Genomic DNA, 19,927 nt, shown 5'->3' on the forward strand with positions numbered 1-19,927 from the left:
TGCACAGGGCTGCAGTTCTGGGGAGCACAGCTCTGTAGGGGAAGTGGGTGGTGATCTTGCTGAAAGGACCTCGCAGTCATCACCCTTTTGTCCCCATTCTCCTTCACACACCTTTAGGATTTTGACCTGCTGGTCATTTCCATAGCGGATGAGAACGACAACCACCCCCTGTTCACCCAGCGCTCCTACCAGGCCGAGGTGATGGAGAACTCGCCCCCGGGTAGGTCTGTCCTCACTCCCTGCAGGGCCGGGCAAGGGGAAGTGTCTCCTGGCCACCATGGAGGAGGCACCACGGGCTGTGCTCCAGTGGTGCCACCACGCAGGGCAAGGCGACAGGTCAGTGGGAAGGGGATGCTGAGTATGAAGGGAGATCAGCCTCCAGGGGACTACAGTTTTGTCTACGCAGCAAGTGGAAACCCTTCCTGGCACAGGCAAGATGCAAGCTTGCAGCGAATCAGCCCTGTCTGGGAACTGCTCAGCAGCAGAGAGCAAGATGATAGTTTAAGTGGAGACCTGTGGGCAACCAGTGGGTCTTATAGGGGGCAAGGTGCCAACTCTCCATTACCAGCACCTGGAGCTGCCTTGCTCCATGGGCTGGAGATGAAACAGTCCTGCCTATCCAGATGGACAGTCCTCAGCCCAAGGGCTAAGGATGTTCCTCCTATTTTTTCAGTCCTTCTTCCTTTCTGCCTTTCAAATGTCTTGGAGCAGGGAACGATGTCTTCCACCTAGCTGGTAGCTGCTCCCAAGCAAAGGGTTTGGACCACCCCCAGGAGTCCCCATCCCACAGCACCCAGAAGCTGATCTGATGGATGTGTCTGTCTGTTTGCTTTTAGCAGGATGTCCCACTGCCACATCTGGGCCCCACGTGCCGGTCTGCAGGGCTGCAGCAGCCACCCCTTCGCGCCCCACGAGGCCTCGCTCTCTCACCTCCTCCATTCATTCATTGCTGTCCCTCATGCGTCACCAGGGTGGGAGGGAGGTGGGGGACTCTGTGGGGCCTGTCACCCCCACTTAAACCCTTGTTGTCCCATCCAGGGACTCCGGTCACCATGCTCAATGGACCCATCCTAGCTCTGGACAGTGACCAGGGCAGTAATGCTGTGGTGAGCTACCAGCTACTGGGGACATCCCTGGACCTTTTTACTATCAACAACAGGACAGGTGAGGTGATGTGGCAGGTGATGTGTCCCCAGCCCAGGGTGACCAGGCAGAAGAGGGGACTGTCACAGGACTTTTCTGCTCCTTCAGGTGTTGTTTCAGTGAAGCCTGGTGGTGTGATAGACCGTGAAGCTTTGCCAGACCCACTAATGGAGTTCACACTGGTGGCCCGTGACACTGGAGGGCTGAATAGCACCACTAGCCTCACTGTGACCATCTTGGATGACAATGACAACCGTCCTGTCTTCCAACCGGTGTCCATCACGACACGGCTGAGGGAAAACAGCCCCCCAGGTGAGGGTGGACAGCAGGGACATCAGGGACTGTGGAGAGCCAGCTTCTGACTACAGGGCTTGACAGAGTTTGGGTCCAAGGGACGGTTTAGAAGATTGGGCTACCCATGTTGCTTGGTGACATTTCCCATGGGATTAGGGCTGATTGCTGCTGCCCTCCATCCCCCTCCTTAGAGGGCCGAATTCCCCCTTTCCAGGCTCTTCAGTCCTCCAGGTGACAGCCACAGATGCGGACAGCGGCCTCAACAAGCAACTGGATTACAGGATCGAGGGCGGGGGCCAGGACAGGTTCCTGATTGATACCACCACGGGGGTGATCCGTGTGGCCAACCTCAGCATCGACCGGGAGGAGCGGGATGCCTACCGGCTGACGGTGGTGGCTGTGGACCAAGGCACGCCAGCTCTTTCAGGCACTGCCACCATCACCATCCTCATTGATGATGTCAACGACTGCCGGCCTGAATTCATCAACCCAATCCAGACGGTCAGTGTGCCCGAGTCTGCCACCCCTGGCACCGTGGTGGCTGAGGTGACCGCCATTGACCGGGACCTCCACCCACGCCTGGAGTACTATCTGCTGGAGATTGTGGCCCGTGATGACACGGATGCACTGGTGCCTGACCAGCAAGGAGCATTCACGGTGGATTTTAGGACAGGTAGGAGAGCGGGAAGGGAGGCGTGGGCAGCATGGATCCCTCTTCTCTCTTCTGCTTCTTCCTCTCTGCCTGGAGGTAGGTGTCCAAGGCATGACGCTCAACTCCTGCCTCACCGCTCTCTGCTCTTCCAGCTTATCTAACACTTTTCTTCCCTTTTTCCAGCTCTTGGCTCACCAGGTTTGTCTCTGTGCCCACGCCTGTTTCTCCTCCATGCCATCCTCCCATCTCACCCATCATCATCACAGGTGGCCACACAGGCAGGCAGTGGCTGCTCAGCCCTTGCAGATTGGATGTGGGCACCCTCACAGAGTGGGGCTGGGATGGGGGAAAGGAGTAAGCGGTGTCAGCCCCAAGGGTTGGAGGGCCAGCCTTCCCCCAGGAGCATTCTGGAAGCATGGGGCTGATATGGGAAATAAAAAAAATCACTTGGTGGAAAGGAAGCAGGGAAAGACTATTAAAAGTGCCTTGATGGTGTGTGAAGGTAGATAGATGGCAGCGATGCAGCAGAAGTTGTTCCCAAACCCCTCTTGTCTGCACAAGACAGATCTTTGGTAGAGGAGCAGGAGACCCAGCTATCTGGGAGGAATAGAGCAGGCAGGAAGGCAGGAGATGGACACTACAGAGAGGGAAGTCATCTCCTCATGTAGTTACCAAGCATCTTCCTTGGTCAGTTATTGGAGAGGTAAATGTGCTAACACACAGGAGGAAGCAGCAGTCAGCTGGTGTCAATCAGTCTGCCTAGAGTCCTCAACAAAGTGGAGGTACAACCTCTAACCCAAATCTCTTGGGGTTTCCAGGAGCTGTGAAGATCAAAACCCCCCTCAACCGGGAACTTGTGGCCACCTACGAGGTTACCATCTCCGTCCATGACAATGCCAGTGAAGTCATTGACCGCTCGGTCAGCGTGCCCAATGGTAAGCACAGTCCCTTGTCATGGGGGAGTCTAGGTGGCACCAGTATGGCCTCGTGGCCCTTGGCCGACACCCCAGTGCCAGGCACACAGACCAGCTTTGGGCTGGAATAGGTGCAGTTGTCCCACAGCCAGCTAGGGTCATGGCTGAAGGTTGCCTTTTCTCTTGATGAGCTAGCTTGGTTGGCTTTCCTGGAGTTTTGTGTTCTTCAGGGCGTATTCCATCTTTTTTTTCCCTTCCCTTTCTCACTTCCCCTCTTCTCTCTTTTCTCTCCCCCATGCTTTTCCCAGCCAAGCTGACAGTTAACGTCTTGGATGTCAATGACAACACGCCACGCTTCCGCCCATTTGGGGTCACCTACTTCACCGAGCGGATCCTGGAGGGAGCCACGCAGGGCACCACGCTCATCTCCATCTCAGCAGTGGACCCAGACAAAGGGGCCAACGGGCAGATCACTTATGAGCTGCTGGACCTGTCCCCAGAAGGCTACGCCTGCCTCGAAGATCAGTCAGCAGGTTGGTGGTGTGTGGGGACGTGTGTCCCACAACCCCTGTGAAAAGAGCAGGGAAGAGGCTGAGTGCCTGAAATCCCTTGACACAGCCTGGTCCTAAAAGAAACAAGCTGTAGTACTCCTATGAGAAATTTGGCCAGGATTTGGAAACTGAGTAACCAAGTAGATAGGGAGCCCCATGAAAGCGCCATGTCTGATTTCCAGCTAACCATGATAGCTAGCCCGTATAAAGGTTTCTTTAATGAATTTCTCCCCTGATTCATAGCAGAAGTGACTCCTTTTGTTCCATCACCACTACTGAGCCATGTTCTGTGAGCAGAAAAGGCTGTCAGGAGGGGACCTGGGGGCAGGTTTCTCATTTCAGGGTCTGCCGTCCTCTAGGGAAGGTCGTGGCCAACAGGACAGTGGACTACGAGGAGGTGCAGTGGCTGAACTTCACTGTCCGAGCTTCCGACAACGGCTCTCCCCGCAGATCCGCCGAGATCCCTGTGTACCTCCAGATAGTGGACATCAATGACAACAACCCCATCTTCAGCCAGCCATCCTACCAGGTGAGCTGGGTCCAAATCCGTGCAGAGCTGGTCAGCAGTGCATTCATCTGAGCGTTGCCTTGGTGGATTATTTAGTCGTTAACTCTTTCTTCTTACAAAAATGGCAAACAGTGCAACAAACAACCCTCGCTGCTCCCTTTACTTGCAGAAAGCAGTCTTTGAGGATGTGCCGTTGGGTACAGTCATCCTGAGCGTCAAGGCCACAGATGCTGATTCTGGACGCTTTGCTCTCATCCAGTACAGCCTAGGGGATGGAGAGGGCAAGTTTGGGATAAATCCTGACACGGTAAGGAACCAGCTGAAGCTAGAACATAGGAGGAAATGAGCAGGGAGACTGAAATGATCCTACCCTGTTGCCCCAAGGGCAGCCTTGCTTCCGCGCCTCACCTTCTGTCCCTTGTTAAGTACCAACTCTGCAAGACAAGACACTCCTGAAGGTCTCTGTGTGCTGCAGGGTGACATCTACATCCTCTCAGCCCTGGACCGGGAGAAGAAGGACCACTACACACTGACAGCTGTGGCCAGGGACAACCCTGGGGACATCTCCAGTAACCGTCGGGAGAACTCGGTCCAGGTAGGTCACCACTAGCTTTGTGGAGGAGTGAGCCTGAAGGAAGAGCAGAGGGTCCGAGGACGTGGGGCTGTGGGATTAATCATGCAGGGGGACTTTGAGCTATGGGCACCGAGCATCCATAGGGGTGGATGCAGTAGGAGGGGCAGGGGAGGTGATGCTATTGTGTGCAAAGTGCTCCATCCGGTCAGAGTGAATGGGTGCCCGGCTGCGTCCGCCTCCATTGTTGGGGACAGGAATTGGGCCAGTAGAGTGAGACAAATAGCAGGAAGGGCTTCGTGCTCCAGTAGCGGTCATGGCAGGGGGTCCCCATCCTCACGTGACCCAGTGGGCTGGGTTTTGTCAAAGGTGCTGATCACTGTCCTGGACATCAACGACTTCAGACCACAGTTTAGCAAGAGCCAGTTCAGCACCAGTGTCTATGAGAACGAGCCAGCGGGTACATCGGTGATCACCATGACTGCGACAGACCTGGATGAGGGGGACAACGGCGTGGTGACCTACAGCATTGAGGGTCCTGGAGCAGGTAGGTGCCCCTGGAGGCTGCCCTCTCCCTAGGAGACATGCAGGGTTACAGTGTGGAGCTGGACGGATCAATAAGGGTCAAGGGTTTGCAGGTGGATAGAGATTGTGCCTGAAATCCAGTATATCCCTGAGCAGCACTGAAACAGCAGGCTGGCCTGGAGATGGAATCCTAGGCATGGATATGCCCCAGAATGGCACCCAGAGAGCACCCTCACCCTAGGCTCAGACACACAGCTCTGCTCCTTCACCCCATCATAGGGATATTCTACCAGCAGAGGGTGTGATTCATCTAGTAGACATGTTTCTAAAGTATACCACTCATTGTTGATTTAATGTCAAGTGTACTGAGCCAGAGGTGTGGTTTTTGTCCCCAGAGGCCTTCAAAATCAATAAAGACTCTGGGCTTATTACATCCCGGCGGCGCTTGCAGTCCTATGAGAGGTTCAACCTGACCGTGGTGGCCACAGACAAAGGTCGTCCCCCACTCTGGGGGACCACCATGCTTCATATTGAGGTCATCGACATCAACGATAACCGCCCTGTCTTCATCCGCCCACCCAATGGCACCATTCTGCACATCAAGGAGGTACATCTGGGACTTGAAGGGTGGGACGTGGGCAGAGAGAGGTGGCACACTATGGCACATGGTCTTGCTGGTGGCCAAACGTGCTCTCCATGCCACTGGGGATGATACGAGGCCTTGGTTTAACATATGGCAAGAAGCTGGGTTTACGCTTACTTGTGGTGAAAACTGGAAGGGTTTCCTGGGATGAGGAGGTCACCTCTGGATGTTAGTCCAGTCTCTGAGCAGAGATGGTCCTCAGAGGGACATCCTGGGGAACAGAAACCCCAGCACGGTGCAAAATAGGGAAACACTCAGCCACTGAGTGCTGAGTGTGCTAGAAACGTGGGCCAAAAGGCTGACATTTAAGGTGTTTCTCCTTTCTGAGAAGCCAGGCTTGGCTCCAACCAGTACCCAGAGTTGCAGCTATGCCAAAGGAAATCAGAGCTCCACATTTCCCCTTTGGGGCTGCCAGTGTGGGCTGCTCAGCTCCAGCCCTGGAAACAGGGACAGCTGGGATGGTAGTGACCCCTGGGACACTTGAGTGGTGCATTGCAAGGTGCTGCAAGGCCCAAGTTGTATTTTGGACAGCCTGAGCAAGTACAAGGGGTTTTGGAGGGGTTGATGGAGCTGGGGGCTGGCTTGCAGTGTGGGGGCTGAGGTGCTGCCCATGTGCCTACAGGAAATCCCTCTGCGTTCCAATGTCTACGAGGTCTATGCCACAGACAAGGACGAGGGCCTCAATGGGGCAGTACTGTACAACCTCCTGAAAACTGGGGCGGGGAACAAGGACTGGGAATATTTCAGCATCGATGCCATCAGTGGGCTGATTCAGACGGCCATGCGGTTGGACCGAGAGAAGCAAGCGGTGTACAATGTGAGTGGGGTGACAGCACAACCTGGGCTGGTCCATAGGATGGGCTGGTAGGGTGTAGTGACAGCTGCCCCCGTAGTGGAGATGTCTCACCACACCCTTAGCAGGAAACAGGTGGTTATCAAATTATATCAGAGGATGCAAGAAGGATGCAGTACAGTCGAGAACCGGCCATTAGAAGGGCTGCGTCCTGGAAGACGTGGTGGGAGGGGTCCATCACCCAGCTCCCTGCTTGGTTTTCTCTGCCGCCGCCTTGGCAATGTCCCTCCTTGCCTGCATGGCTTTGCCCAGAACAACACTTTATTTCTCTCCCTAGCTGATCATTGTGGCTTCTGACCAGGGCCAGCCAGCCTATGAGACCATGCAGCCCCTCCAGGTCGCGCTCGATGACATCGATGACAATGAGCCAGTCTTCCTCAGGCCACCTGTAAGGCATCAGGGTGGGCATGAGGGATGCTGGGATGGGGCTGAATGTGATGGAGCACTCAGTGCTGGGCATCACCATGGGAAGCATAATGGAGTTTGGACACTTTCAGCCTTCATAAGAAAAAAAAAAAAAAAAAGTAAAAAAAGCAGGGGGGTGATGAGGGAGGGGGAAAGGGAGGGGGAGGATGCCACTGAAGTCTCATACACCATGGTGAGCCTCTCCTCCCTTCTCCTGGGCTTTGGCAGAGAGACAGTCCCCAGTACCAGGCACTCTACGTACCCGAGCACTCGCAGCCTGGCACCGTGGTGGGCAACGTCACTGGTGCAGTGGATGCGGATGAGGGCTCCAATGCCATCGTCTACTACTTCATAGCAGGTGAGAGGGGGCCACAGCATGGCCAAACAAGGGAGGGGGCAAGTGATGTCCCACGCTAACATCCCTGAAGTCTCTGCATCAATTCTGGTCCAAGCACCCCATGCCCACCTGCATGCTCCTCAATAAGGATTTGCATAGCTCCCGCTGGCTGCTCAAGGCCTTTCTAAAGTGGTAGAGGGCATGCTCAGCCAAAAGGCAAATGACTTGGCTCCTCTTTCTGCATGCAGCTGGGAACAGAGAAAGCAATTTCCAGCTGAGCCGGGAGGGGAAGCTGCAAGTCCTGCGTGACCTGGACCGCGAGAAGGAGCCCTACTACTCCATCATTGTCAAAGCATCCAGCCAGAGGAACTGGTCCCCACCCCGGGGCCAGCGAGCAGGCAGAGCACAGCCCTGGGACCTCAGCACAGACCTGACCCTTCAGGAGGTGCGGATCTTCCTGGATGACATCAATGATCAGTCCCCCCAGTTCACCAAGTCGGAGTACACAGCGGGTAAGGAGTGCTGGTGCCTGGTGGAGGGGAAGCCAGTGATGAGGGAATGGAGAAGCAGCACAGCACACATCCAGGTCTCTGTCTTATCTCTCTCCCAAAGGGGTGGCCACAGATGCCAAGGTGGGATCGGAGCTGATCAGGGTCTTGGCAGTGGATGCTGATGTGGGCAATAACAGCCTGGTCCTGTACAACATCCTGGGGATCCGTTACATCAAGCAACACTCCAATGATTCTGAGGAGGTGGCCAACATCTTTAGCATTGGTGCGTAGCCTAGACACCACAGGAGTGCAGGGCCATGTGGTTGCATGGTTGGAGATGTTCCCTATGACCATAGTCACTTGGCAGCATGGCTGTTCCTCCATTCTCTTTCTTCTGCCCACAGTGTAGACTCTGGCTTTACGAGAGCTCCTGTAGGTCAGCTGCCCAAGCCTTGGTTTGCAGGTTCCTTCCTCAGGTGAGTATTTTGAATTGGCTACACTAACGATGGGCTTGTGGCTGTCCTTCTTCCAGGAACTCTTGATGGCATCCTAAGAACCTTCGACCTCTTCACGGCCTACAACCCTGGCTACTTTGTGGTGGACATCATGGCCTCTGACCTGGTGGGCCACAATGACACAGCCATCGTGGGAATCTACATCCTACGGGATGACCAGAGAGTCAAAATCATCATCAATGAGATCCCCGATAAGGTCAGGCAGTTTGAGGAGGAGTTCATCAGCCTGCTTTCCAACATCACGGGTGCCATCGTTAACACGGATGATGTGCAGGTAACCATCCATCCTTAGGGTTATTTTGAAGGGCAAATCACCTTCCACACATGGCTTCAGAGATCCCCTGGGTGGGCACAGTGTTGGTACAAAGCTCCACAGGTTCTGGAGGTGAAGGAACTAACCCCAATCTTGGTTGCTGTGGAGTGGTGTGGCTACTCCACCCCCAGCAAAGGGGCCAGCGATGTGGCTGGAGATGCATCCCAAGCCCTGCTGGCTGAGGACAGGGCCGTCCTCGCATAAATGTAGGCAGTGGCACATGACTCCACCTCAAGAGGTGCCCCTTGAGGAGACAGCCCTACTGCATTGCTTATGTTGCTGCCTCTCCCCAGTTCCATGTGGATAAGAAAGGCCGGGTGAACTTTGCGCAGACAGAGCTGCTGATCCACGTGGTGAACAGGGACACCAACCGCATCCTGGATGTGGAGCGGTACGTCACCCAGTCTTGCTCAGAGCCCACGGTGAGCCTTGCAACCAGCAAGATGCCCAAGCACTCTTCTCCCCACCCAGGGTGATTCAGATGATTGATGAGAACAAGGAGCAGCTGAGGAACCTCTTCAGGAACTACAATGTGCTGGACGTACAGCCCGCCATCACAGCCCGTGCTCCCGACGACCTCTCAGCTCTGCAGGTGAAGGCCCACCTGGAGCTGGAGCTGGCCACCCACAATCCGGAGAGAAGTTGTCCCCCATTAAGTGTGGGGGGATGCCCGTGCTGGGGAGCTGGGTCAGCAGCGGAGCTTGCCGCTACCCCTCTGTCTCTCTCAGATGGCGATCATCGTGCTGGCTGTCCTGCTCTTCCTGGCTGCCATGCTCTTCATCCTCATGAACTGGTACTACCGCACAGTGTGAGTGGTGCCCAGCTCCCAGACCTCCTCCTCTGTGGTCTTTCTGGTCTTCTCCCCTAATCTGCTGCAGTTCTTTCTTCCGCAGGCACAAAAGGAAGCTGAAAGCTATTGTGGCGGGCTCCACAGGTGAGTGGTGTTGGATGAGGCTTTCCCATGTCATCAGCCCCATGAGGGCATGCTCCTCCTGCCACCAGTGCATTTGGGTCTCTGAATTCGACCCCCCCCCAACCCCCCCCCCCCCCCCCCAGACAGTAACTGCCCTATGCTCGTGGCTGTTTGCTGCTTGCAAGCAGCTGAGCTGCTGGGCAGCCTCCCCGCCACCCCCCTGCTTTTTGCAGGGAACAGAGGCTTCATGGACATCATGGACATGCCAAACACCAACAAGTACTCCTTTGATGGGTGAGTTCTCCTATCCCTCTGCTTCAAGGGATGCTCTCAATGGGGTACACACATTTTAAAGCCAGGGATGAACTTGTGGTGGAGCGTCCTCTGCTTTATGGAGGGATGCAGCCGGGCACAGTGCTTGGGCTGTTCTCTGGTAGCCCTCTCCCTGCGGCTGAGCACTGCACCCCTCCTGGGGTAGGGCCAACCCCGTGTGGCTGGACCCCTTCTGCCGGACCATGGAACTGGCGGCACAAGCAGAGCATGAAGATGACCTACCTGAGAACCTGAGCGAGATCACCGACCTCTGGAACAGCCCGGCCAGGACCCACGTGAGCTGTAGCCCCAGTCCTGCTCTTGGGGCCACCTTCTGGGTTGCTCACCCTTTCCTTTTAGAAGGGCACCAAAGCCATGGTCTCCCTACCATCAGGGCACCTTTGGCCGTGAGCCATCAGCCGCCAAGCCTGAGGACGACCGCTACCTGCGAGCTGCCATCCAGGAGTATGACAACATCGCCAAGCTGGGGCAGATCATGCGCGAGGGGCCCATCAAGGTAAGCATCCCCACTGTGAGCATCCTCACCATGGGGCCAGCCTTGCTTCTCTCCCATCAGGCACTACACAAGAAGGGTTTTTTTTCTGCAGGAAACACCGGGATGGGGCCAATCTCCTACCAAAAAAAAACCCCAGCCCTCTCCCTTGCATAACCCATCCTCTCTTCCCTTCTGCCCAGGGCTCTCTCTTGAAGGTGGTCCTGGATGATTACATGCGCTTGAAAAGGCTCTTTGCCCAGCGGATGGTGCATAAGGCCACCTCCAGTCAGGGGGACCGTTCCTCGGTCACAGAGGTAGACGGGGTGTGCGTGGGCAGGGGGAAGATGCTTGCCGTGCCCTTTGGGATGCAGTGTGTCCTCCCAGCCCCACAACCTGGTACAGCCCCTTGTGCAGCCCAAGGCTAGCTTGGTGACATCTGGATGCACAAAACAAGCAAGTGGGAGATCAATCATGGAGCTCCATGCAGAGAAAGAGAAGGATAAGGTCTCTCCTTCTCGGAAAGAGAGGTGGTGCAGAAGGGAATGAGGCCACGTGGTGACATCTTGGGGGGGTTTTGCAGCTCATCCAGAAGGACCTGGAGGAGGACGAGGAGCGCAGCCCCAGCCAGGGCAGCCTGCGCTTTCGGCACAAGCAACCGGTGGAGCTGAAAGGCCCTGATGGCATTCATGTGGTGCACGGCAGCACGGGCACGCTGCTGGCTTCTGACCTCAACAGCCTCCCTGAGGACGACCAGAAGGTGCTGGGGCGTTCGCTGGAGACTCTGACCACTGACTGCGGGGGTTACGAGCACAACGCCCGCACTGAGTCGGCCAAGTCCACCCCACTGCACAAGATGCAGGAGGTGATCATGGAGAGCCCACTGGAGATCACAGAGCTATGACAAGCAGCACACACCCAGGCTTGCCAGGGGGGTGAGCACAGAGCTGGGGTGCAGTGGGGGGGGGGGGGGGGCTGGGGACACACTGAGACCAGCACTCCGTCCCCCTTCCATCCCTCCCTGCATTTGAACCCAGCAGCGTTGGAGAGCTGGGCCCTGGGAGAGGAGGGCTCTCAGGACTGATCCTTGCGTGTCACCAAATCATGAAATCATTCTTTTTTTTTTTTTTTTTTTTAAACAAAACAGAAATCTGTTCTTTTTTTAATAATGCTGAGAGAATGCGATGAACTCAAGTGTTAGGAGGTTGGAAGGGGAGTGAAAGCAACCCCAAGGCTGTGTTGAGGTGCCCCCAACCGCCAGGTGATGCTGGGACCAAAGCTCATTGCACCTCAGATGTGAGCACCCACAGCCCGAGCCCATCCAGCACTGTCACCTTTCCCACAAGGAAAGACCCAACCCAAAACATTGCTCCATTTTGCTGGCTTTACCAAAACACAGAAAGAAAAGAGAGAGACTGACAATAGCAGGCTTCTGGCTTTTAAGTGTTTGTGTGTAAACCCCTCATCCTCCCCCCTCTCTCTCGGGTTTGTTCTTTTGGGGGTTGTTTCCAACCGTAACCTTGTGGAGAGTTTTGGGAACAGTCTGTTACAGGAATCAGAAATGAAATACACTCCTTATGGCTTTGGTTAGGTTGTCTGCTGTCCTTCCCCCCTAACCCCCCAAAAGAACTCACTATCCTAAATACACTTGAAAAAAAAAAAAACCAGGAGGGTAGAAAGAAAAAAAAAATGAGGGGGGTGGTAGTGAGAGAGAGTGGAGAGAGGAAGGAGAGATGGAGATGGGAATAGGGGGGGAAAGGTGATAAGGGAAGATGGAGGGAGGGGAAGATGGGGTGTGAGAGATAGACATGGAAGAAGAAGATTGAATGACAGAAGACATTAATCAGGAGGAGAGAGGGATTGATGCGGGAGTGGGGACAACCCAGCACTCCACTGCCTCACTGACAGATTCAGTACCAGGACCCCCCCCTTCAGGGGATGTTTGCCAGGAAGGATACCCCCATCTCATTCATTTGAGATACTGACATATCTATGTGCTTGTTTCTAACCCAACCTCTGTCTCCTCATTCCCCCTGCAATATTCACCTACTGCAGAAGTCAGGCACATAGAATCCACTTTGTTTCTTTAATTGGTGACCACAGGTTAAAAATAAAATTATGAAGTGAGCCCAGCTGCAACACAGCAGCAAATGGGAGCTGCAGTGTGACAGCTCCTCCCAGTCCATGGAGCTGCTCCAATCCAGGCTCTGGTGTCAGCACTGGGTGGGATGTGAATGGGGAATGACACGACATCCTCACTCCGCAGGTAACACAATGGGGGGGCATCTTGAAACAAGCCTACCTCTGAGCTCCCAGTCCGAACAGCAAGACAAAATCCCTTAAACCTGATCCAAAAATCCAAGCCCCAGGGTGTAAAAGAAGAAAGCAGAGAGGGCTGGAGGAGCACAGCAGGGACCCATCTGGATGCCACATCCCAAGGGAGGAGGCGTCTAGGGTGGAGGTGCTCCTAGCTCGAGGTGCTCCTAGTTCCACACGTGCTGCCTGCAGTGTGCCACAGCCTGCAGGGAGAGATGGGGTAGATGGAGGCTGAGCTGTTTCTGTGGGTGTACGGCAGGCAGAGGGATTGCTGCTGTCACTTACATCACACTCGGTGGCCGTGGCCATGCTGGTGCACCAGTAGTTGGGTCCCTGGACACAGGGGTCTGATGACAGCTGTGAGTCACAAGCTCGGAGTTTCTGGCAGGGGGGAAACGGGAGGGGATGGTGAGATGGGGCCCTGAAAACCATCAGTCCCACACCAAGCTGCAGGTTTGCACTCACAGTGCAGACAAAGTCAGGGTCCATCATCTGCACGAGGAGCTGCATGGCTGCCGGCTCATACTGCACCACCAGCGTCTCACACTGCAGAGGACAAGGGTCTGGGTGAGCCTGGTGCTGGGATGGGGCCTCAGGGACACCCCCCCTCCACCCCAGGCATAGACCCACTGACCGTAGTGACGAGTGGGGCAGGCAGCATCTCACAGCCCTTCTCCAGCACGTCGCCCAGCTCCGTCAGTGTCTCATTCTTCAGCAGCTCATTATCCAGATAGGTGATGAGGATCTGGCAGACATTGCAGAAGGCTCCAGCAGCCGGCTCCAGTGCTGCCCTAAGCTCTGCCCCACGGCTTGCCCCCCGGTGTGGGCAGATGTGCAGCATGGTGCACACAGCCTCAGGGTCAGTGGCATCCAGCAGCATGACGACCACAGCCTTGCCATACGAGTCCACAAAGTCCTTGCACTGGCCAAGGACGCTGTGAGGCAGCAAGTAGCACACCTTCTCGATGTCATTCACCAGCTGCTCCTGTTGGGTGCAGAGGAGGGTGATGCCACAGGGAACTGCCTGCAGCCCCCACCCCATCCTGACCCCTGCTTGCCTCTGTCATGTTGTTCTCTAGGAGGCTCTCAGCTGCCCGCACAGCAAACTCACACATCTCACACAGTGGTGGGGCCTCCTGGGAGAGAGAGGAAAGGGTGGAGTTGCATTCAATCCTATCCATCCTTGCTGGCAGAGGGGACAGGAGCCATACCATGTCAGAGAGCAGTGTGCCCAGGAGCTGGGCCATCTTCTGAGAGATCAATGTGTGCTGTGGACCTGGCTCTGCTACAGGGCAGAGCTCCAACATGCTGCAGAGCTCCTGTGGGTCCTGCAGAGACATGGCCCATGTTCAGCACCCAGAGCTGCTGCGGGCTCTATAGGAGGTGGCTGTGGGCATCTCACTTACCTGAGTCTGCTGAAGGGAGAGAGGAGAGAAAAATAAAAAACAATGATCATTAAGAACTGAATTTCAACAGAGAGAGCTATCCAGAAAGCTGGAGAATTCAAAGGAAACACCAAGGAGCAGCTCTTCTGCTTACCAAGTGCCGGAGCATCCAGGCAGCTGTGTCAGCATACTTGGCCAGGTAATGCTCACACTGCGCAGAGAGAACACATTATAGACTCGTTCAAGTTGGGAAAGTCCTCTCAGGTCACCCAGCTCACCCCCATCTGCCCCAGCAGCCACGTGGCATGGCGACATTACCCTCTGTGCCAGGACAGGCCCCAAGCCCTCACACTCCTCCTTGGCACGGGCCACCAGTGAGCGGGCGGTGTTGGCCCCATTGCTCAGCTCCAGCTGCACAGCTGCCACTAGTCGGGCACAGTCCTCACACAGGTCCCCAGTGTCCTGCAGGGTGACAACAGCATGACCTGGTGTCAAACCTGAACCGCTCTGCTGCACGACCCTCATTAACTCAAAGCAATGAGCAGTTTACCTGGGCATGTGGTGGGTCCTGGGGCTGGAGCAGGAGCGGGACACCATTGATGAAGGGCACTGCCAGTTGGGCCAAGTCCTGTGCAGGATCTGCAGGGGCTGGCGGCTGTTCCTGGAATTTCAAGGCCCCCTCATGCCCCCCTCGGGGCTGGCATAACTTGATGGTGCCACACACCACCTTTGGGTCCGACTGCGGGAGCAAGGTAGCAGGCTAGGGCCATCACCACATCCCCATTTATCCCCACACCAAAGCATCATTCCTATTCCCATCCCCTCCCTACAGAGGTCTTTGGCTGCAGCCTCCCACATCATTATAGTGTGGTACACGCCCACCATGCTCCCCCTGTCAGACAATCCAAGGGGTCCCTCTGCTGCACATGTCCCCAGGCTGTTACCAGCACTTGCTTGCCCAGTTGGGCCAGGACGAGGATACCAGTGTCCACCATCTTCTTGCACTTGACTGACCAGTCCTGAAAGGGCAGGTACTGGCACCTCTTATCCAAGAAGACCCGCAGCTTTTCCTAGAGAAGAAGGGGATCACTCAGGGTTCAGCCGACCCTGCAGACACTTAAGGAGACACCAGCCCATAACCCCACAGTGAGGACCCACCTCTGTGCAGTTGTCCTGCAGGATCTTGCCCATCGTGGACACCACCACCTGGCACAGGTGGCACGGGATCCCTTTCTGCTGAGGCAGAATACATCAGGATGCTGCCATGGCACCAGACCCTCTACATCATCTCTATTTCCCATCCCTGGGCCGGGGGCAGGTCAATACCACACGATCCCCCAGCTGCAGTTACCCCCAGTGCTTGGTCCCAGACAGTGAGTCGGCACAGCTCCAGCACTCCACATTTGGCCGCCGTCCCCACATCACGGCACCACTCCTCTGGCTGCTCACCACACTCAGGAAGGGGGCTGGCCCCAACTACACGAGGAAGAGAGGGGAGCATCAGCACCCAGGCACACACATGGATCCCTGACCCCCAGCCCATGGACCCCCCAGCTTCACATAATTCCCCCCACCCCATCCCCAGCCTAACTCAACTCTCTTCCCACCCCCTTGTTATCCCACCCCACCCCTTCCCACCCCATTTTACTTCACCTTTTCTCATCCCATTCCATTTACCTGCTTCCCCTTTCCTACCAACCCATTCCATCTCATCCCATCTCAACCCAACTCTTCCCGCTCCATCACTTCCCTTTTCATACCATCTCATTCTATCTCACCCCATCCATTCCTTCCCATCCACCTCATCACTTCACATTCCATCCCACCCCAAGCCTGCCTAGGCAGCAAGGAGTGATGCTGCTCATTTCACAATAGCATCATTTTTTATTATTTTATCTCTGCCACGTGCTGCTGACACGCAAAGCTCACGGAGCCCCAGCTCTGCCTCCTTCTCCTTTTGTAACATCATTTATGATTCCCCGATAAGGATGGAAGTTTCCTCCCATCTTAAAATCACAGCAAATGTGAGGCACCCACAGCCTGGAAGGCTGAACACACATGGTAAGGCGTCACCATAAAAAAAAACCCACTCATAAGCCTTGCAGAACACATAATCTGAGGGTGACAGCCAGGCCTGGTGTAACACCATCTGATAAGCACCTCCCACCAACAGTGGGTAATTGCCACCTCCACATATCCAGACACATTTTGTCCAGGGCAAGCAGCATCCACTCCCAGGCTGCACTCTGCAGCAAAAGTGCTAGCACAGTGCTCCATGTTGCTGTTGGGCTGCCCCAGGGCAGGGTGGGTCCCACAGGCACTTTCCCCATAGAACAGTCCCACTCAGGCACGCACTCACCGCATCAGCTGATATAGGGACAACCGTGGTGCATTGAACAGGAATGACAAGGCAGACAAGAGCTAAAGGGTAGCACCATTTAAAATAAAAGAGACAAAGCATGGGGACCCACAGCCTCTTCCTGAGCTTATCATATATAGAAATATATATTTCTGATATATAGGACAAAAAAAAAAGACCACTGATGCTTTCCCCTAGCAAAAACCATACTGTATTTTCTACACCCAGTTCTCCCTCTCACTGCTGCTTTGGTGAAAGAAAACAGGCTTGCACAGAGGAACATGATGTCAGGGTGAGGAAATGGGGGTGTGCAGCCCCAGCATGAAGCTGCTCATGACTCCATTCCTGCCTGCCACATCCTCCTAGTTAGGACAGCTGCCCATTTTAATCACTATTTTTAAGGAGGTTGGGTCACCTGCTCATCCTGTGAGATGCTGAGTAAGCACGGAAGGGGTAGCACACACCACACAACCCAAAAAAACGCTGAGTGCACACATTGAGATGGCCCAGCTCAACCCATGGACACAGCCCCACAGTCATGACCACCTCTACCAGAGGGAGACCAACCACACAAACGGTCCTCAAGTGGGACAGCCCTCTGAAGGACACGTAGGGATGGGATCACTGCAGTGCCCTGAGCACATTGCAGAGGAGCGTTCCACAGCTGAGCCGGCTGAGCCCGGAGAACCGGTTGTGGTGCAAGCCTGGGGGTGGCATGCAGGCCCCATGTCCCAGTTACCAGCCTGCTACACACACCCCAACACAGCTTTTCCCCCCAAACCATTCACCGATTTGGCCAAGAAATGGCGATGTGAAGGGTAAGTCCTCCAGGAAGGAGGAAATGGGGAGTCAGTGAGGATGCGCTCCCTTCTGCCACAGGCTGGCCCTGACATGCTGAGCACACAGGTGAATTTTCCTGCTGGTCCTGTTGCTGGTTGGGGAGCTCCCAGCACCCCATGTCCCCCAGCACGTCCCAGATGGAGGGCACAACTCCACCACAGGGCCAGCACTGCACAGGTTGTGGAGCTTGATGGAGCCATAACAAGAGCAACAAAGGTCTAAGAGTTTGCTTTCTTGCATATACAGAGCTCTGCACCTTCCCCAAGGAATTTAAGTGCTTTCCCCCTCAAAATCTGCAAGGATCACGAGGCGCAGACCCCTCTGCTTCCTGGGAGCAGCAGCTTTGCCTGGGGGATCCGCTCCCAAAGCCCTGCTTGGTGAGGGCTCCATCACGTCCCAACACTGCACCCAGTGACCCAGAGCTCACCAAGACCCAGCTAGGAAGCTCAGCAGAAATTAACCTTCCTGCTTCCCTACCCCCAAGCAGGAAGGACAGCTGAGTGTGCCATTCTGGCTCTCTATAGCACACATCCAGGCCCAGCACACTGGGTGGCAGCTATCAGCCCTGCTGAGATGCCACACGCACCCTCTTCAACCTCATCTCTTCCACTCCCCTTGAGCCCTTACAAAACATCAGCTCTGCCAGCTCCTACAGGAACCATTTTCTGCCCTTAAAATTACCATTAAGGCCAGAAATCAGAATGCTAGATCTCAAGTGAACAGGAGCTTAAGCACAATCCATTAGAGAGCACCAAAAACCACGGAAGACAAGGAAGCATGCTACTGAGATTTAAACCTTCTCGATCCTTTGTGACAAGGAGCACATGCTCAAGGTAGCTTGGAATAGTTTTGGGGTTCAGAGGCATTTACTGGGCTCTCCTGAGGAAAGAGCCCTAGGCACAAAGCCTGATCTTACCTTGGTAGGACCCCAGGCACACAGAGAGGACCAGCATCCAGCCTCTCCACTTGCTCGCCATGCTGTTCCCAAGACAGTGCTCAGTGCTGGTTACTCCCAGTGCTTCTCCCAGTCTGAGGAATCTTGAAATGGCTGGGAGAAGTAGTGAGAACCAACACCTACACACAGCAATTACCACACCCCTCTTTATGCCCTGATTATAAAATCAGCAGCAGCATGCAAGCAGAGGGAGGGACTGGAGCCAGGCAAGTATTCCCAGGAGGTCAGAACCAACCAGGCTTCATTTTACAGCCCCAAAGCTAGCACAGGTATTAAAAACCAGTGAGTTTAGTCAAGAGAATCAATAGTGTTGTTAAGCATTTATAAGAAATATATTGCAATCAAAATAAAAACAATGAAGACGCAGGAAAGCCACGCTAAATGATAGCAGGCTTCACTGCTGACTCGCAAACAGCTCCAGCAAGAACTCCCTGCAGCCTGTGCATAGCAATTGCAACACCTCGGTGTTGCCTCACAGCAGGCATTGCTCTCATCCAGGGAAGAGAGCAGCAGCAATCCCTGGCAAGCCCACAGCTGCCCTCCATATAAAAAGGCTTGACAGGACACGCACAGCTGCAATGCAAACCTGAATCCTGTCACTCAGCCTCAAGATTCCTGGTATCGCCCTGCCTCTGCTGCAGAAGCTTCAAGTGACATTTTGGGACATGCCCTCTTCCTCCTTTGAGGCCAAGGGACACTGGCAAGATCCTAGCAAACACCAAGGAAACAATGGAGTTATCAGTTTACAGAGGTTTTTATTGTTCATTAAAGAAGCTTTTGTGCAAAAAAAAAGTAATCAAGACAATGTTCTTTAGAAAGCAACTGCACATCCTCCCCCCCCCCCCACATAACTCAAGCAAGTCAGGTGCCACATTCCACAGGAAGTGAGAAGACTGAAGAGATCCCCAGCAGGAGCACAGGACTTGGCCCAGCTCACCTCACCCTACAGGCTGCCAGCATGAGTCCTCCACTACTAAAACACCCCCACAGGAATTACAGCCTTCCCAGTTGATAAGAGCAAGCATCCATCAACCCCCTCCCCCCCAAAAAAAAAAACCCCACATATTCAAGAGTATCATTCAGTTTAAAAGACCCTACAAGACCCAATCCCACACTGCATGCTGCAGTGTGGCAACCTGTACCTCTCCTGGGGCAGCCACAATTTGCAGAGCCCTGCCTGGCACACCTACTGGGATACACTACTGGAAGCACTGCACAAGCCTGCCAAGACAGAAAGCTGCAGATACTGTATACCTTCAGAGGACTTCAGAGTTCTGTACACAAAATAATTCTGTCTCAGTATCCATCAACACCGCCCAAACATTCAGTATGTACAAGTAGTAAGAAAAAAGATGCAGCTGAGTGGTTTCCCATTGAACTCCATGAAGATGAGTTTGCCTGCTCCTGAAGCCCTGTTAGTGGAGCTCCTGCCTCATCCGAGCTACTGCACAATGAGGAGCAGTTGCCAGCACTTTCCGAATAAGACTGGAATTTTCAAAGCTACACCTCAGCCCAGCTTCTCCTCCCCAGAGGACTCCCAGAGCTACCTGGATGCCTCCTGAGGAGTTACCTCGGCCAATGTTGTGCATCAAGCTGGTAAAAGGCCTGCCTTGAGCAACGTAAGCAGGATTCTCATCCT

General features: G+C 54.6%; 2 protein-coding genes across 2 annotated transcripts in view; one reads left to right on the forward strand and one right to left on the reverse strand.

The window, feature by feature from the left end:
• CDH23 (cadherin related 23) overlaps positions 1-11,337 on the forward strand; it is a 115,792-nt gene extending 104,455 nt beyond the window's left edge. Inside the window, 24 exon segments of the mRNA XM_065746215.1 lie at positions 118-220; positions 2,908-3,024; positions 3,312-3,536; positions 3,914-4,083; positions 4,232-4,369; positions 4,538-4,657; positions 5,003-5,180; positions 5,554-5,765; positions 6,339-6,341; positions 6,424-6,774; positions 6,825-6,915; positions 6,918-7,042; positions 7,288-7,417; positions 7,645-7,908; positions 8,009-8,170; positions 8,420-8,676; positions 9,009-9,106; positions 9,187-9,307; positions 9,444-9,523; positions 9,609-9,649; positions 9,862-9,922; positions 10,107-10,236; positions 10,335-10,457; positions 11,017-11,337. Coding sequence (XP_065602287.1) covers positions 118-220; positions 2,908-3,024; positions 3,312-3,536; positions 3,914-4,083; positions 4,232-4,369; positions 4,538-4,657; positions 5,003-5,180; positions 5,554-5,765; positions 6,339-6,341; positions 6,424-6,774; positions 6,825-6,915; positions 6,918-7,042; positions 7,288-7,417; positions 7,645-7,908; positions 8,009-8,170; positions 8,420-8,676; positions 9,009-9,106; positions 9,187-9,307; positions 9,444-9,523; positions 9,609-9,649; positions 9,862-9,922; positions 10,107-10,236; positions 10,335-10,457; positions 11,017-11,337 — 3,621 coding nt within the window.
• A 1,570-nt stretch (positions 11,338-12,907) lies between these two features.
• LOC136055207 (prosaposin-like) lies at positions 12,908-19,328 on the reverse strand. Its single transcript, XM_065746917.1, has 15 exons — positions 18,875-19,328; positions 18,250-18,381; positions 15,486-15,610; positions 15,293-15,367; positions 15,079-15,204; positions 14,685-14,873; positions 14,453-14,596; positions 14,289-14,345; positions 14,156-14,164; positions 13,961-14,077; positions 13,808-13,885; positions 13,384-13,734; positions 13,215-13,295; positions 13,035-13,130; positions 12,908-12,952 (listed from the first exon to the last, which is right to left on the reverse strand). The coding sequence occupies exons 2-15, from the start codon at positions 18,308-18,310 to the stop codon at positions 12,917-12,919; spliced, it is 1,545 nt and encodes a 514-aa protein (XP_065602989.1). The 5' UTR covers positions 18,311-18,381; positions 18,875-19,328; the 3' UTR covers positions 12,908-12,916.
• Between the last annotated feature and the right edge of the window lie 599 nt (positions 19,329-19,927).

Source organism: Cyrtonyx montezumae, unplaced genomic scaffold (genome assembly GCF_038088225.1).
Source record: "Cyrtonyx montezumae isolate F1298 unplaced genomic scaffold, pur_monq_1.0 scaffold_4, whole genome shotgun sequence".
NCBI classification, from domain to species: Eukaryota; Metazoa; Chordata; class Aves; order Galliformes; family Odontophoridae; genus Cyrtonyx; species Cyrtonyx montezumae.

Bases quoted from the DNA above. Each gene is read 5' to 3' on its own strand.
- LOC136055207 (XM_065746917.1), bottom strand. From the start codon at position 18,310: ATGGCGAGCAAGTGGAGAGGCTGGATGCTGGTCCTCTCTGTGTGCCTG. The intron at 14,346-14,452 runs GTAATGTCGCCA...CTCTCTGCGCAG, and splicing joins GGCCTGTCCTGGCACAGAGG to TGTGAGCATTACCTGGCCAA. The intron at 13,296-13,383 runs GTCAGTGGGTCT...TGTCCTCTGCAG, and splicing joins CTGCCCCACTCGTCACTACG to TGTGAGACGCTGGTGGTGCA.